This window comes from Nothobranchius furzeri, chromosome 7, assembly GCF_043380555.1.
Source record: "Nothobranchius furzeri strain GRZ-AD chromosome 7, NfurGRZ-RIMD1, whole genome shotgun sequence".
NCBI classification, from domain to species: Eukaryota; Metazoa; Chordata; class Actinopteri; order Cyprinodontiformes; family Nothobranchiidae; genus Nothobranchius; species Nothobranchius furzeri.
In genome coordinates this window covers 31,217,636-31,234,653 of record NC_091747.1, presented here as the reverse complement: position 1 = coordinate 31,234,653, position 17,018 = coordinate 31,217,636, and the positions used below count along the sequence as shown (strand labels likewise).

The window sequence follows — 17,018 nt, the reverse complement described above, 5'->3', positions numbered from 1 at the left end:
TGGGTGGGGGCCTGGGGGCTCGGGGTTTGGGGGTGGCCGGCCCCGTGTGGAGATCTGGGCGGGGCCGTGGGGGTCGTGTCCTGACATGTATGCTGCCGGGAAGAAGGCAGGAACATGCAGCAGTGCCTGGCCCGGGTTCGGGGGCCTCAGGTAGACCTTGGCTCCTCTGCCGTTCCATCACAGGGGAGGGGGAGGTCCAGGAGGGGAAGGACCCAACCTTACCTGGATGTCCCATGTCTTATATATTCTGGAAGTTGTGCAAATGCAGGGATGGGCATAGATATTCTGCTGGGGTGGGGCTAGGTTGGTGCCCTCGGACTCTGTGAGGCTCTGTAATGCTGCTGCTTTGGGCCCTGGCAGGATGGGCTGGGGTCTCCATGCCCTGGGTGGCAGTTTGACAACGGAGGTGCCTATGGGGACAGTAGGGGAGCTGGCTCCCTGGTGGGCTAAGCCCAACCAGCTATTCCTCCCCATCCCTGCATATTTCTCTCCTCCTGCTCCCTCACATCATCACACAAACATACACATAGGACCTTGGGGGGTGGGCATGTCAGTGAGTGCGGGTATGGACCCCAATTCCGCATTCCTGTGGCAACTGCCCCCAATTTTATTTGCACCTTATACACTTCCACTGACGACATTCCACACAAACACACACTTAGGGCCTTGGGAGGGAGCACATTCAACGGCACTTGGCAGGGGGATATCTCAGCCTCCTCCCGGGTGCCGGTGCCCACTTCCAATTTTAAACCGCATTTAGACACCGAGGGCTGAGGGTGCAAGTGGGTTGGTGCAGTGACATCAGCTGGCATAGGCTGGATGATGCCCGCACTGCCCGCTCACCACAGCCATGGAATACACCTCATGATCACACAACACTATATTGGAGCAGGCGGAGGGAGACTAGGGGTCTTAGCCACCTCTGTCGTTGCTTGGCTTCCTGGGGCTGGAGGCTAGGAGGGAGATCTGGCTGTCTGGTTGGGGTCTGGGGTGGTGGGTGGCTGTGCTCAGCGTTGGGCGGGGGAGCCTGCTCATCAGCACCCCAGCAGAAAGGGTCGAACTCTGGTTACGGATGATGGTTGTACCCAATGTGCAGCAGTACCGGGACCAGAATGAATAGGGTGTGTATGGGGAGCATGAGTGGGTGTCCGGCATGCATTTTCGTAAGTCTTGGGTTGTATGTGTATGTGTGAGCACGAGGGAGGGAGTGTGTGACTGTGTTTGTGTATGACTGTATATGTCAGGTGGGGCCTTTGACTCCTCCCCTCTCCTGGAACTTCTTTTGATGATATAGATCTTCGTCCCCCCTCCCCCTGCCACACCTGGTGTGGGGGGTTGTGCCTTGGTCTGCCTGAGTGTTTGTGGCAACTGGGTCTGGGTGTTTAAGATTTTTGGCATCTGCCTGATCAATCCCGGTGGCTGCCTGGTGGGGTCTGGGTCCATGGGCTCTGCTGGGTCCCCGGCGGGGGTGGTCGCCCCTGGGTCCCGGGTCGCTGGGTCCGGGGCTTGGCCGGCTAGGGGGTGGGAGGCTGCGGGCGGGCCTGTGGGCTTGCCACTGATGTCTCCCGGTCCTCTGCCGGCTGCTGGTTGTGGCCCCCGGGGCGATCCTGTGTGCCTCTCGAGGGGGGGGGGGGGGGGGGGGGGGCCTTTCTGGTTGCAGTCTCTTTGGGGTTCCTGTGTTCTGGGGCAGCGCCTGGATCTCTGGGACTTGGAGCTCCCCCCGTCTCCTACGCATCTTTGGGGGGCAGATCTGTGGTCCCTCACACTCTCTGTTGGACGCTTCTATAGAGAAGCCTTACATAAGCAAGCGCGTGTACACACACAGGTGCTCACATGGTGCTCTCAAAAGTATTGGCTTGGGCACGTTAAATACATGTCTTAAGACTTTGGTGGGCACTTAATGCACTGTGATTTATTATCGTGATTCTTCAGTTAAACAATGTTGATTATATAGTTCTTCAAGTTGATGCAGTGATAGCTTGATCTTGTTGTATTGTCCCATTTTTTTGTTCTTTTTTTTTGTCTTTTTCTGCAGGTCTAGAAGCAGACTCTTGTTCATTATTGTTTATTTTTGTGGAACCCCCCCTCTCCCCACCTTTTGTCTTTTCCTTTCTCTTTCACCTTTGTCTCCGTGTCTGGTCGGAATTACAAAGCATTCAAAAACAATAACAATAAAGTTTTAAGTATCAGGCGTGACATTAAAAGCAGACGCTTTGATGCTCCACCTGAGAGTAAATCTGTAAGGCTTGTTACCAGCATTCAGACATCAATTCTGTTTGCTTCACAGCCAGACAGAACAGGGTAAAAAAGAAAAAAAAAGAAATATAAAATTTCCATTACATAATCCCCCCTGTTTATCTGAATAGGATAACCAAACAAAAAGAAAACAACGCACAAAGAACAAATAAGTAACAAATAAAATAATTAAGAACAAATAAAAATAATAAAACACGGTGGCATCAAACAGCATTTTACAGAAATACATGTGAGATAATGGGAATCAGTTAAATCAACACCATCATAAACTTAAGAAGAGCTAGTACATACATATTTAAGTGGACTCACTGTGATGCAACAGTTATATAATTTATAGCAGTCCCTGTAAAGAGATTGGGAAGGGTTAGCAAAACCACATAATGTACAAAAAACATCAGTAGAGTTTATTGAAACATCAGGTGAATTTAATTTAAAGCTTCAAGTTGCAGACGACTCTTTCTGTGAATGAGGGGAAATGAACGTGTAATATTAATTTATGCAGCTCTAACAATGACAAAAGCGGAGGCAAATCAATCGTTCTTCATCAAGGGCTTGTCTGTGGGCTGGGAGCCTCGGTTGGAGAATAGTTTGGAAGGTCAGAGATGTCTTCCGTTGATCAGGATGGTTTCAGTCTCACGTTGATGAGTTCCTCGAAGTCCAGGTCCGTAGTGCAAGAATGGAGTTCGTGATGTGAAACCATGTTGGAGATTGGTTGCAGGTGATTGAAGCAGTTATCCTTTTACAGCGTTTCTTCGTCGCTGTGCCCTGTCGTAGTTGCGTCCAGGGGGTCTTTAGCCGAGGCGGATGCAGGTCACGTCGTCATGTGGGTGTGCGGTCAGGGAGGAGCCCCAATTCGTCATTTCAGTTCCAGTTCTAGTACCCCCTCAAATGCTGCTGTCCCAGGTGTTCCATCGGGTGCTGAGAGGCGGCCCAATTGCAGGGCCATGAACGTGCACCAACATCAGCAATGTGGTGAAACCAGCAAGCTTGAAGCGGATCTTATCTTTATCTTCATCTTGATCTTATCTTCACCGGGGTTGAGACATGAACACCTATTGTTGCCAGCACGCCTTTGAAACTGGACTTCGTTGTGCCCTAAAGGCAGTCAGGTGACGTCGATGAGCTTGCAGTGGGGTAGATGAATCCAAGGTGGCCTTTCAGCAATCTTCACAGCAGTGTGAGTGATGAGGAGAACTTCGAATGGACCTTCTCTGGCTGCCTCAATTGTCTTGCTTCAGCAACTTCATCAGAACTCAATTTCCTGGTTTCACGACCTGTGGGCAAAAAAGCACAAGAAAATTCTGGGAGATCGCTGTTGATTTTGACATGTTTTCAGCAAAACTTCTCATCATCCAATATTCAAGATATTTTCTCTGTCACTCTGGACTCTATTTCATCCACAGTTGTACTAACAAGGGATCTTTCAGCTCTAATTCAAAGACTCAAACATCCAGCCAAATGAACATTCATCATCTAAACCCCATTTATAAAATAAATTTAGGTGTGTAACAAAGATTTTTTTTAGACTTTATCATGTTTTCTGGAATTCGAGTTATGAAATGTAGTCAAGATCATACTGCATGCCCCATCATTAAATTAAATATTTGGTCATTGACAAAAATTTACTATTCAGCAATAAGTCTATTCATTAATTGGTTTAAATTTGACCAATAATAAAATTTTCAGTCAGAAGCAACACAACTTTATTTCTCCAGATTCTAAAGTGTACAAGGTTGAGCAGCAGTGTCAACATTAGCCTAATCTCAACCGGTCCCGAAACATGGGCAGATGTTCACATTCCAAAGAGGACGGATGAACACAATTCAACTGTTCAGCAGCTTCATACTAAATTTCAAAGTCTGCAACCCCCATTTTTAAATTAAAGCACTAACTTATATTTGTTTTTGTATTTTTCTTTCAGCAGTTATTTCTCAAAGCCTTTCTGATCTCTGCTTCAGCCTCTTGGCTGATAGAATATCATCAAGGCTGCAATTAAACTGTTAAATGTGGCAGGAAATAAACTAATACACCACTCTAGAGGCACATTCTGAGGAGGGACAGTTTACTAAGCTTAGGCAAGGCAAGGTGAGACTCAGGGCTGATGCTGTGTTTCTTCATCGCCCTGAACCAAGGAGGAGGAAGGACCCCGCAGTGAGAAGTACAGCAGAACCACTGCATGTTGATCCACTGACCAGTGACCACACATGTACTCAAGTAAACTGTGGTACAAATCTTTTGAAATATTAGACATTTTTATTTATTTTATTTTAAAATGATTCTTTATTCTAACAGTGCCATTATAATTTCAGAGAATGAGGAAAGCAGCAGCAGCAGTGAGGCAAATGAGATTAGGGAAATTGAGAGGGGACATGAGATGGTATCAGGAGAGAGGGACATCCCAGGAAGCCATGAGGTGCCGGCGTCAGGGCCAGGAGGAGAAAGGAACAGGCTATGCAAGCAGGGAACCCAGCTGGAAAACCTAAGGGAGGAAACAGAAAGTCAAAAAGGCATGAAAAACACAAGAGGCATTAAATGGAGTAAACAGACAATCAAAGAGGCCGTACAGCTCTGTTTTTCAGTGGGTTCAACAGCCTACAGGTTTCTTCAGGACATGAGTATCCCTCTGCCTGATGTTAGAACCCTGCAAAGACAAATGCAGCCCATTAACTGGAACCAGGTGTGTGACATGCTCAGTTTGAAGGTTAAAAATCTGACAGAGATGGGAAGAGTGTGTGTGCTTACTGTGGATGAGATGGCAATCACTCCAGGCGTGTATCACTCCATCACAGACCTAACTGGGTTTTGCCACTACCGTTGTTTCTGGTCAGCTCTCCGCTCCGCCACTATGAAAACATGAAGATGGACACACAACACAGTTTAACCTTTAATGGTTACATAAGATCTTTGTTTTAGTAACTCTTTGACATTTATTTATTCATAGTTATGTTATTGTTAATTCTTATTTTTTGTCATTCATTAATAACAAAATTGCAAATGCTAATATTATAAAGCAAGTGGAAATGAGCAGTTTTATGGAAAATGTCTAATTTTTAAAAGTTATTGTTCAACTACTGTTCTTGAATTATCTTAATTCTATTCTTATTACTTGAGTACACAAAATAGAACAACATATCTTCTTACGTTCGTAATCCTGTTTGTCTCTTGCTTCAGCAGTTTGTTGTAGTCAGTGTTAACTGAAAAATATTAAATAATTACTTGTCTTCACAATCACATTTTCTTTATTATTGGTCTCTCCATTTGTGCTTCCATTTCTGATGCATGTTCGTGTTGATACAGCAACCAGCAACGTATTGTACAAATATTCCCAAATAAAACTAATAATGTAAAAAGTTTATAACCTATTTCAAACTGGGGAATATTTTCAAAACGTAGAATCAAACAAACTGAAATAAACCCGTCTACAGCTCATCAATCTTGTCTAAACCCTCCTGCTCACAACCCCCGACATGCCTGAAGCAAATAAACTTTCAGACAACTATAACAAAATACCTGTTCTTACTGAGCTATAACCTGCAGCTAATGGGCTTCCATCGTGTTCATTTACTGCTTAGCTGATACTGTATCGATAAGCTAATTTTAGCTATTTTGCGGGTTTGTTTTTTCCTCGTTTCAAAGACTGAAGGATGCGACTCAGCATCCGTTACATAAACACAGCTTCACACAGTTAGCTCATTAAAGGTTATCTAGCTAAAACTGGGAACATAAAATATCGTCGTTGGCTTATTTTGGTACGAAGCGGTTAGCTAACTCTTCACAAAGCAACAAAATGATGACATTCAACTTACCGCAGAAAATCCTTCAGAAACACCGAAAATGAAATACATTTGAGAAACGTGATTGGTAGCTAAGACTCGTGCTCTCATTGGTTCCACCCAAGTTCCTCCCACTGACACTAGAATCGAGACAAAAAGATTCGTAACAATGTAGATTTGAGGTTTGTACCTGTAGAATGAAATGTGTGTTTTGAGAGTTTTGATTTCAAACTTGTACCTTGATGTTTTTCAATTTGGAAGTCTGCTTGTTACAAAACGAAAGTTTCATATTTCTGAATGAATATTTGATATACAAAATGAGTAGTAAATGTACAAAATAAAAGTTTGATTTTACAAAATAAAAAATACATGTACAAAATACAATGTTCCTGTTACAAAACAAGAAATACAAGTACGAATTGAGAATTACAAGTTAGAAAACTAAAGTTACAAGTTATGAATCCAAAGTTACAAGTTACGAATCCAAAGTTACATGTGATGAAACATGTTCGAAGTTACGCTGAATATTGTCCCAATCCTAGTTCCATACCAGTGGCGTTTTCTATATCTGTAACATTTATATCCTTAATCACAGCTGAAACAACATTCAAAGAACGGTTCGGAGGGCTATGCCTGAGCGTGAACGAGCATGAAGCAGCCTGCTCGACCAGAGCAGCTCTCTTTTTCTGTGATTTTACAGAAAAATAGGCTATCACAATAAAAATGCCAGGGCTCATTCTACAGGACCAGGGCATTGTAGGAGAATGTATGAAGAAGAAATTTATTATTTCTATACATGTTTTGGCTGTCAAACTTCCATAATGCCCCTTTAATATAAAGGTAAACACTAAAACTTGTCAAAACGACTATTTATAGGACAGAATCCAAAGGGGTACGGTCTGAATAATGTCTATGTTAAAGTGTGTTGGTATAGTAGTGTATGAAAGTTCGTGAAATTCTTTTTTTGCCATGGTAATGCAGAACACAATTATAAGTTAATGCAAGACTCCTGAGACCAAGCCTGTCAATTTGATGTGTCAAATGTGTGGGTGGATATTTCAATCTCGAACACTCGCAGCCAACCAGAGAAGCTGAACGGGAAAGGGTGGTTTCCTGCCTTTTTCCTTGGTTGTTGGAGTCACACAGCTTTGGGCTGCGCAATAATTCGAAAATGTATCGTTACCGAAATTTCTGACTCTTATCGAGATATTTTTTCCCATCTCAATAAATTTGATAATAAAAACATGAAACTATGTGTGTAGGTTGGCAACATTCACGTCCCTTTAAAAAGCTGTACTACCTTGAGTCACGTAATGCATGCAACAGCCCCATCTAGTGGACAACTTTGGTTTCCGCGCAGTTATCGTAGTTATCGTCCATTTATTGTTATCGAGGTGAAATCCTCAATATATTGTCATATTGATTTTAGGCCATATCGCCCAGCCCTAACACAACTGCAATGACATCAATGAGAAAGGCTTTGGGTTTGTGCTTCAGATGCCAGATTGAAAGTCTCAAACTTCTCATTACCATTCGAAAAGTATTGCACCTATTCAAAAATTTGAAAAGTGTGAGCAACAGAAGGCTTGGATGGTGATCTGTGTGAATTGTAGTGTGCCTAACTTGAATCTTTTATGAGAGTTTATGATAAGATTTCAGCTGTTTGACAGAGACCGGAGCAGAAAGTGCCCTTTTCTTTATAATGGGTTCCCTTTAACAAGGCAGTCCTGCAACCAGAGATCCGCGAATCTGCCGCTTCATCCTTTAGAGACAACCCAGCGAGGCGGGCACATGGCTTGGCTTCACTGTTTACAGCCTGTAAACAGCATGCTATAAACAGCATTCAAACAAATTAATCTGGAAGCTTTGCATAGTGGAATCACTGGTAATCTTTGTTGAGTTAAGAAGATATGGTTAATGGTGCATTATGTAAGAGTGAATTAAGACTGACATCCAGTGGTCATTTTTGAAATAAGCTGCAAGTCTTTAGTGATAAATCCTGAGATGCTGTTTCACCCTCACAGTTCATCTCTGTATATATAAACTGTTATGTTTTCATATGGCAGACCTGCAGGCTGTTGGACTGAAGAAGGGAATGTTCTTCAATCCTGATCCATATCTGAAACTCTCCATCCAGCCAGGGAAACACAGCATCTTCCCTTCGCTGCCGCACCACGGCCAGGAAAAACGCTCCAGGGTGGTGTGTAACACAGTCAATCCTCAGTGGGGCACTGAGGTAGGTACACACACACACACACACACACACACACACACACACACACACACACACACACACACACACACACACACACACAACAGGATTATGCTGCTTCAACCTTACTCTTGTGACTCAGAGTGATTGTTTAATGACAGATGATGTCACCCTCAAATATACAGTGGGATCAGATTAGGGCTAATATCACCTGATATCCTTAATCATGTGCAGAGCTTCTGATTTAAGCAATAATTAACCTCTCCAGGGAGAGATCGTTGTAAATCAACAAGGGCTACAAGGATGAGTCAGCATCTCCACGGCATGACGGTGTTATCAACAATATGGACAATGAAAGTGAGGGGTTGTGGTTGAATAGAAATAATATATGACCTGCGTTTTTGTCACAAAGCTCCAAAGTGCTTTACTCTGTGGTGAATCAATAATCCATTCATCCATTCACACATACATTAATACAGTGAATCTGTTTTTAGTTTTATTTTCTAACATGTGACGTAAACTATAGATAACAAAAAAACTGTTCATTTGCTTGTATTAAGTTTTTCTTGCGTTAGTGTAAACGTAATTTTGGGGTGAATTAATAAAAACCATCTTCTAACTGGGATGTGCATTTGGACTGAGGTGAGCTAAGGTCTGCAGCAGAGCCCAGAACAGGAAGTGGACCCACAAGAAGCAGGCATTGTTGATGTTTATGTTGGTGAAAACAGCTAAACCGATTCATTACCTATAAAACCTAAATCATTCGTTGTGGCCTTACTATTGACACACTAAATGGTTCCAAAAGTCCACAAATAGGAGGGAAAGATTAAAGACACAGAGAGTGAATGAAGGTTTGGTCTAGTTGAAGTCTTATCAGTAACATTTTATATAGATTTTTACTATATAGGAGACTTTCCCTGATTGGCTGTATTGGAATGTTTACTTTGTGAAGTGCCTTGAGACGACTCTTGTCATGATTCAGCGATTTATAAATAAACTGAGTTGAATTGACTATAGCCTAAAAGCCTTATTTCATTCAATCAAGTGCTTTGACTTTGGCATAAAAATGCGCATTGTTTCCACTCTTAGATTATGCTCAAATAATCAGACGTCCACTGCTTCCCTTCTTCACTCTTTTGTTATTACTTATAACAGCTTGTGTTGAGTTGTCCTTTTCAGTCCCACCACTGTTATATGTATGATCGTGTGTCCTGGCCTTCAGCTAGGGCAGACCTGGGCATTTTACGGTTGACTTTGACCGGCCCGCGTAAGGTTAATTGGAAATTACAAAATAAATGTATTTTCTCATTTTACCTCATGCATGGGCTAAAGCTGCATTGCTTTTATTTTGAAGTTGTTTTTACGTGCACAATGACGCAATACGTATAGCAACAAGTGCCTGCGGTTGACATGGTGATTGTAGCCCCAGAAATGTCCGCTCACGCAAAAAAAAAAAGAAAGAAAGATGCCGAATGCAGGATTTTCAACAAAAATTGGACTGCTAAGTATTTTTTTTTACTGAAGTCGGAGGCAAAGCCGTGTGTTTGGTTTGCGGGGAGGAGATTGCCGTGTTTAAGGACTACAATTTGAGTCGGCATTACGACAAGAAACACTCGGAAAAATACAAGAGCTTGTCTGATGCTGAGAGGGCACGGACATCCGAAGCTTTGCTAGCAAAGTTGCAAAAGCAGCAAGGCTGTTTTACTAAGCTTCACACATCCAGGGATGCAGCAACCAGGACCAGCTTTGTGATATCCCACAAAACAGCTAAAGACAGCAAGCCGTTTTCGGAGGGAGAGTTTGTCAAAGAGTGCATGGTTGACTCTGCCGCACTAATATGCCCTGAAAAAAAAGGTGCATTTGAGCAAATCTCGCTGTCCAGGCGAACCGTGACCAGGAGGATCGAGGACATTGTGTGGAACCTGGAGCTTCAGCTGCAACGTGAAGTGACAAGTTTAGACTTTTTCTCATTGGCCTTAGACGAGAGCTGTTATGTCCGGGGGATAACGGACTTCAAGCTCACAGAGGAGCGGGCAACAATGCGGTCGATGAAAGGGACAACGACAGGGAGTGATCTTTCTACAGAGGTAAATGCGTGCACGGACACTCTGGGATTGAAATGGGAGAGACTGTCAGGTTTCACAACAGACGGTTGTCCAAATCTTACAGGGAAAAATGTCGGACTTTTGAAACGCATGCAAGATAAGGTGACAGAAATCGATGCAGATCAAAAATAGGTGTTTTTGCATTGAATTATACACCAACATGTGTTGTGCAAGTCAGTGCTAAAGATCAACCATGTTACTGATGTTGTTACTAAAATAATAAACTTCATCAGGGCGCGGGCAATGAATCACAGACAGTGTGTGGCTCTTTTGGAGGACTCCATACAGCTGTCAGATGGCTCAGCCTGGGGAAAGTGCTGAAGAGGGTTTGGGACTTGAAGGCAGAGATTCAGGATCTCTGCTAGATTTCTACTCTTCTCTTAAGGAGGAGAACTTTCCAAACCTGAGGAGACATGCTCAGAAGATGTTGGTTTTCTTCGGCTCTACCTACATTTGTCAACAAACATGTTCAATGATGAAGTTTACAAAATCCAGGTATAGATCCTCTCTCACTGATGATCATTTGTCAGCTGTGCTTCGCATCTCCACCTCAGACATTCAACCTGACTGATGCACTCGTTAAAGCCCAGCAGAGACTAGATTTCTCTCACTGAATAAGAAAAAAAAATGGCTTAAAAACACAAAATAAGGTGTTTGGACCACAAATGTAGGCAACTAGCAGTGAACTAGGACACTTTTTTTTTAAACATCTTTCTCAAGATCACAGTTCAGTGATTTTATTTTACAGACAATACTGTGTGTCTGTAGAATGCTAAGAACCTCTTTCCAACAATATTTGAAACTCAAAATGCGTTTTGGAGTGAATGTGACTGAAACTGTTAACTAATATAAGTCACAAATGTTTAACAAAAACCAAATACGCACACTTTGTTTACCACTGCCTTGGGAAATTTGAATAAATCACATTTTTGTAAGCCAGCCTCACTTTTTCCTTTTTGCTCATTTATGACATATAGTCTACTCTTACCAGCTTGAAAAAACGATGGTATTTACTGCTTTTTATGAAGAAATACCATTAATATTATGCATAATCGACTTCAGCCTTTTGGCCTGGCCCTCCACAATATTTTCTATTTCTCATGTGGCCCCATGGAAAAAATAATTGCCCACCCCTGAGCTAGGGTGACCAGATGTCCCACTTTGTGCGGGATAGTCCCGCATTTTCATTTCTTTTCACATGTCCCGCAAATTGAGACTAATGTCCCGCATTATTGACAGTTTCACGTTTCAAGTTTCAATCTTATAGAAGAAACTATGGAGAAATCTGCCCGTTGCTGTCAATCAAATGGAGGCGGTACTTTGTCGCAGATCCGGAGCGTGTGTGGAGCGCGCTCGAACCTCCAAAACAAGCGTGAATGAGCACGGAGGAGAAAACGCTGTAAACTCGTGAATTAAACGTGTTCCGAGATACTCCACAGAGTCTTTGTTGTTTCTGAGTCATTCTTTCATGTCTCGGCACAGAGTCTGATATGAAGAGGTCAAAAGCAGGTTTTTCAGTAATTAGACAGGTCCATGATAAACACAGTGGAGGCTCTAACACAGACAAGGTGTTGCGGTTTCAGATACTTGCGTACAAGCTGAGCCCTTAAAGCACAGTTAAGAAATAATGAGAATAAATGGAAGCTTTGATCACTTACTCAGAAATTTGAGGCAAAAAGTAACTCTAAGAAACTATTGTTGGGTTATTTTTAAATCCTGAACCTTAACCCTGAAATGAACCACCATTAAATTAGATCTGATTTTTTTAGAGATTAGAATCTGATGTTTATTCTCTCACCTAAAATCTAGAAGTGATTTGTTGCCATGTTAAAAAAAATCATTTTGTTTCTTAATTAAGGAAAAATAGCAAAAAAGTATGGATTTTTTTTCTATGAGATGCTGATTTTTGTGGAAAATTAATTAAAACCAAACATAAAAAGATCTAAAAATATTACTGGTACTTTTACTGTCATTCGGTTGTGGAGAACATTCAATGAAAACTCTGAAAAGCTGATTAAACCTGCATGTTTTAATTATTGTGTGTCTATCTATGTTATTAACATGATCAGAGCCACTACAGAGTTATGTTGCGGTAACTTGAGAGGAACTGTGAAATAGTAAAGCTTTTGCTGTATGCTTCTTCATGTTGACTTCAAATAAAATATATACAAGAAATATCCATCCATTCATCCGTCCATCCGTTTTCATCCGCTTATCCGGAGTCAGGTCGTGGGGGCAGTAGCCTAAGGCGAGAGGCCCAGACTTCCTTCTCCCCAGCCACTTGGGCCAGCTCCTCCGGGGGAATCCGAAGGCGTTCCCTGGCCAGGTGAGAGACATACAGTCCCTCCACCGTGTCCTGGGTCTACCTTTAGGTCTCCTCCCGGTTGGACGTGCCCGGAAAACCTCACCAGGGAGGCGTCCAGGAGGCATCCTGACCAGATGCCCGAGCAACCTCAACTGGCTCCTCTCGATGTGGAGGAGCAGCGGGTCTACTCCGAGCCCCTCACGGATGACCGAGCTTCTCACCCTATCTCTAAGGGAGAGCTGAGCCACTCTTCGGAGAAAACTCATTTCGACCTCTTGTATTCGCGAAATCGCCTTCTGACTCAGCTCTCTCTTCACCACGACAGACCGGTACAATGCACGCATCACTGCAGATGCAGCACCTATCGGCAGCGCCTATCGATCTCACGCTCAAGTTTTCCCTCACTCATGAACAAGACCCCGAGATACTTAAACTCCTCCACTTGGGGCAGGACCTCATCTCTGACCCAGAGAAGGGATTCTATTCTTTTCTGAATCAAGACCATGGTCTCAGATTTAGAAGAGCTGATTCTCATCCCAGCTGCTTCACACTCGGCTGTGAACCGCTCCAACGAAAGCTGAAGATCACATTCTGATGAAGCCAACAGGACCACATCATCTGCAAAAAGCAGAGACCTGATCCTTAGGCCACCAAAACGGATTCCCTCCACACCTTGGCTGCACCTAGAAATCCTGTCCATAAAAGTTAAGAACAGAATCAGTGACAAAGGGCAGCCTTGGGAATGAGCCCGACATACTGCCGGCATTGCGGACCAAGCTCTGACACCGGTCATACAGGGACATAACAGCCTGTATCAGAGGGCCTGGTACCCCATACTCCCGGAGTACCCCCCACAGGGCCCCCCGAGGGACGCGGTCAAACGCCTTCTTCAAATCCACAAAACACATGTAGACTGGTTGGGCAAATTCCCACACACCCTCCAGGATCCCCCTAAGGGTATAGAGCTGGTCCAGTGTTCCACGGCCAGGACGAAAACCATATTGCTCCTCCTGAATCTGAGGTTCAACAATCCAACGAACCCTCCTATCCAGAACCACTGAATAGACCTTACCGGGAAGGCTCAGGAGTGTGATTCCCCTGTAGTTGGAACACACCCTGCGGTCCCCCTTTTTAAATAAGGGGACCACCACCCCGGTCTGCCAGTCCAGTGGGACTGCCCCCAATGTCCATGCGATATTGCAGAGCCGCGTCAGTTAACACAGCCCCACAAAATCCAGAGCCTTAAGGAACTCCGGGCTGATCTCATCCACTCCTGGAGCCTTGCCACAGAGGAGCTTTTTAACCACCTCAGTGACCTCAGCACCAGAGATTTGAGAGGCCAACCCCAAAGTCCCCAGACTCTGCTTCCTCACTTGAAGATGTGTCGGTGGGATTGAGGAGGTCTTCGAAGTATTCTGCCCACCGATCCACAACGTTCTGAGTAGAGGTCAGCAGCACACCGCCCCACTATAGATGGTGTTGGTAGCACACTTCTTTATTCCCCTGAGGCGCCGGATGGTGGACCAGAATCTACTCGAAGCCGTACAGAAGTCTTGCTCCATGGTCTCACCAAACTCCTCCCATGCCCGGGTTTTTGCCTTGGCGACCACTCAAGCCGTGTTCCGCTTGGACTGCCGGTACCCATCAGCTGCCTCTGGAGTCCCACAGGCCAAAAAGACCCGATAGGACTCTTTCTTCAGCTTGACAGCATCCCTAACCGCCGGTGTCCACCAACGGATTCAGGGGTCGCCACCACAACAGGCACCGACGATCCTGCGACCACAGCTCCAGTCGGCCTCCTCAGCAATGAAGGCACAGAACAAAGTCCATTCAGACTCAATGTCCCCCGCCTCCCCCGGAACATTTTGGAAGTTCTGTCTGAGGTGGGAATTGAATCTCCTTCTGACAGCAGACTCTGCCAGACATTCCCAGCAGACCCTTGCGATACGTTTGGGCCTGCCTGGTCTGACCGGCATCCTCCCCCACCATCTGAGCCAACTCACCACCAGGTAGTGGTCAGTTGACAGCTCCGCCCCTCTCTTCACCCGAGAGTCCAAGACATGTGGCCGCAGGTCAGATGAAACAACAACAAAGTCGATCATCGAGCTGCGGCCTAAGGTATCCTGGTGCCAAGAGAACATATGGGCACCTTTATGTCTGAACATAGTGTTCATTATGGACAATCCATGACTGGCACAGAAGTCCAATAACAAAACACCACTCGAATTCAGATCAGGGGGCCGTTCCTCCCAACCACACCTCTCCAGGTCTCACTGTCATTGCCCACGTGAGCATTAAAGTCCCCCAACAGAACGAGGGAGTCACCAGAAGGAGAGCTTTCCAGCACCCCCTCTAAGGTCTCCAAAAAGGGTGGGTAGTCTGAACCGTAGTTTGGTACATAAGCACAGACCACAGTCAGAACCTGTCTCTCAACACGTAGGCGAAGGGAGACTACCCTCTTATTCACTGGGGTAAACCCCAACTTACAGGCACCAAGATGGGGGGCAACTATTATGCTCACCCTTGCTCTGCGCCTCTCAGTGGGAGCAACTCCAGAGCGGTAGAAAGTCCAACCCCTCTCAAGGAAACTGGTTCCAGAGCCACGTGTTGAGGTGGGTCCAACTATATCTAGTCGGAACCTCTCAGCCTCACACACCAACTCAGGCTCCTTCCCCACCAGAGAGGTGACATTCCATGTGCCAAGACCCAGCTTCTGTAGCCGAGGATCAGACCGCCAAGGTCCCTGGACTCGACTACCACCTGTCACACACTGCACCTGACCCCTTTGGCCCCTCCCACGAGTCTGCCAGTCCAGTGGGAAGGGGGACCCACGTTTCCTCTTCAGGCTGTGCCGGCCTGGCTCCATGGGTGAAAGCCCGGCCACCAGGTGCTCACCAACGTGCCCCACCCTCAGGCCTGGCTCCAGAGGGGGGCCCCGGTAACCCACGTCCGGGCGAGTGAACACGGTTTCCATTTATATCATTCATCATAAGAGGTCTTTGGGCTGCTCTTTGTCTGATCCCTCACCTAGGACCTGTTTGCCATGGGTGACCCTACCAGAGGCTGAAAGACAACTTAGCTCCTAGGATCATTGAGACTCTCAAACCCCTCCACCACTGTAAGGTGCCAGCCCAGGGAGAGGAAATATATGATGATAAAATAAGAATAATACTTTTATGTATATGTAACAGTGATGTTAGGGCTAAAAGGTAATTTTGGCAACATTTGGCAAGTTGGGATCTGGTGACCCTAGCTTCAGCTGACGCTAGGCAGAAACTTCACTTTAGGGCAGCAGTAAAAGGTAGAGTGGATTGTCCAGTAATCAGAAAGTTGCAGGTTCAATCCCAGCTCCCACCAGAGAAGGCTTCTGTTGTGTTTTTAACGCGTCTTGCCTACTGGTGGTGGTTGGAGGAACCAGTGGTGCCAGCGTTCAGCAGCCTTGCTTCCGTCAGTGCACCCCAGGGCAGTTGTGGCTATAATGTACATCACCAACATTCGCATGTGTGTGTGAATGACTGATTGTGTTGTAAAGCACCTTGGGGGTTCCAGGCGCTGTATCAAATACAGGCCATTTACCATAAATTACAATGAATGGAAATTTAAAGTCAGGATGGGCCCTGACTGTGGTTTGTGCTTATGCACAAAACTGCTGCTCAGACTACTGACCCTTTTTGGGTGAGCGATTCTTCCGGTGACTCCCTCATTCAGCTGGGAGACTTTAACGCTCATGTGGGCAATGACAGTGAGACCTGGGCCAAATCCCTATACTCGCACTTGCACCCTTCAATTGCGGTATCCTGGCCAGGGGTGCGAGTGTGTAGGGTGCCCTGATTCTCAAGTGCGCAAGTTGACCACACCCCCATTGCACTGCACTTCACCGAAGTCTGCAGCGATGCGGTCCTCGGGCAAGTGTATTACCCACCGGTCATTGCTGCAGGAGAAAAGGCTCAAGTTCCTTTTCTGAAAATATGTATTTTCTAACGAAATTAGTTCATTTTAGGACGATTAGTTGATGCTCTAAAACTTTTAGACAAAGCAGCAATAAATGTAAATTTATTTCAAATAACTGTTTGGCTGTTTGTTTAAAAGTTGCTGATAAAGGTTTTTCAAAAAAGTTTCACAGCAACCAGCATCCCGACATGCGTTGCGATCGATGACGCAATGGTCCATGTCTCAATTCTGCAATTATTTTTACAATTGTGTACTATGCACTCGAAACCTACTGCACACTTTCTCCAACTGCACTTTGCTGAAGTCTGCAGGGCGCAGTGCGAGTATTGAGATTGGGCCCAGGAGAGGTGTGGTTGGGAGGAATAGCACCCTGATTTGAACCTGAGCAGTGTTTTATTATTTGACAACTGTGCTCG

At 45.0% G+C, this 17,018-nt stretch overlaps 1 protein-coding gene across 3 annotated transcripts in view; it reads left to right on the top strand.

Annotated features, from left to right (window-relative positions):
* Window positions 1–17,018, top strand: part of LOC107382779 (E3 ubiquitin-protein ligase HECW1) — a 185,510-nt gene that overhangs the window by 55,033 nt on the left and 113,459 nt on the right. For all 3 annotated transcript variants that reach the window (XM_015955065.3, XM_015955066.3, XM_015955067.3), the window contains one exon: window positions 8,096–8,265. In XM_015955065.3, the coding sequence (XP_015810551.3) occupies window positions 8,096–8,265 (170 nt within the window). The remainder of the gene's footprint in view (window positions 1–8,095; window positions 8,266–17,018) is intronic.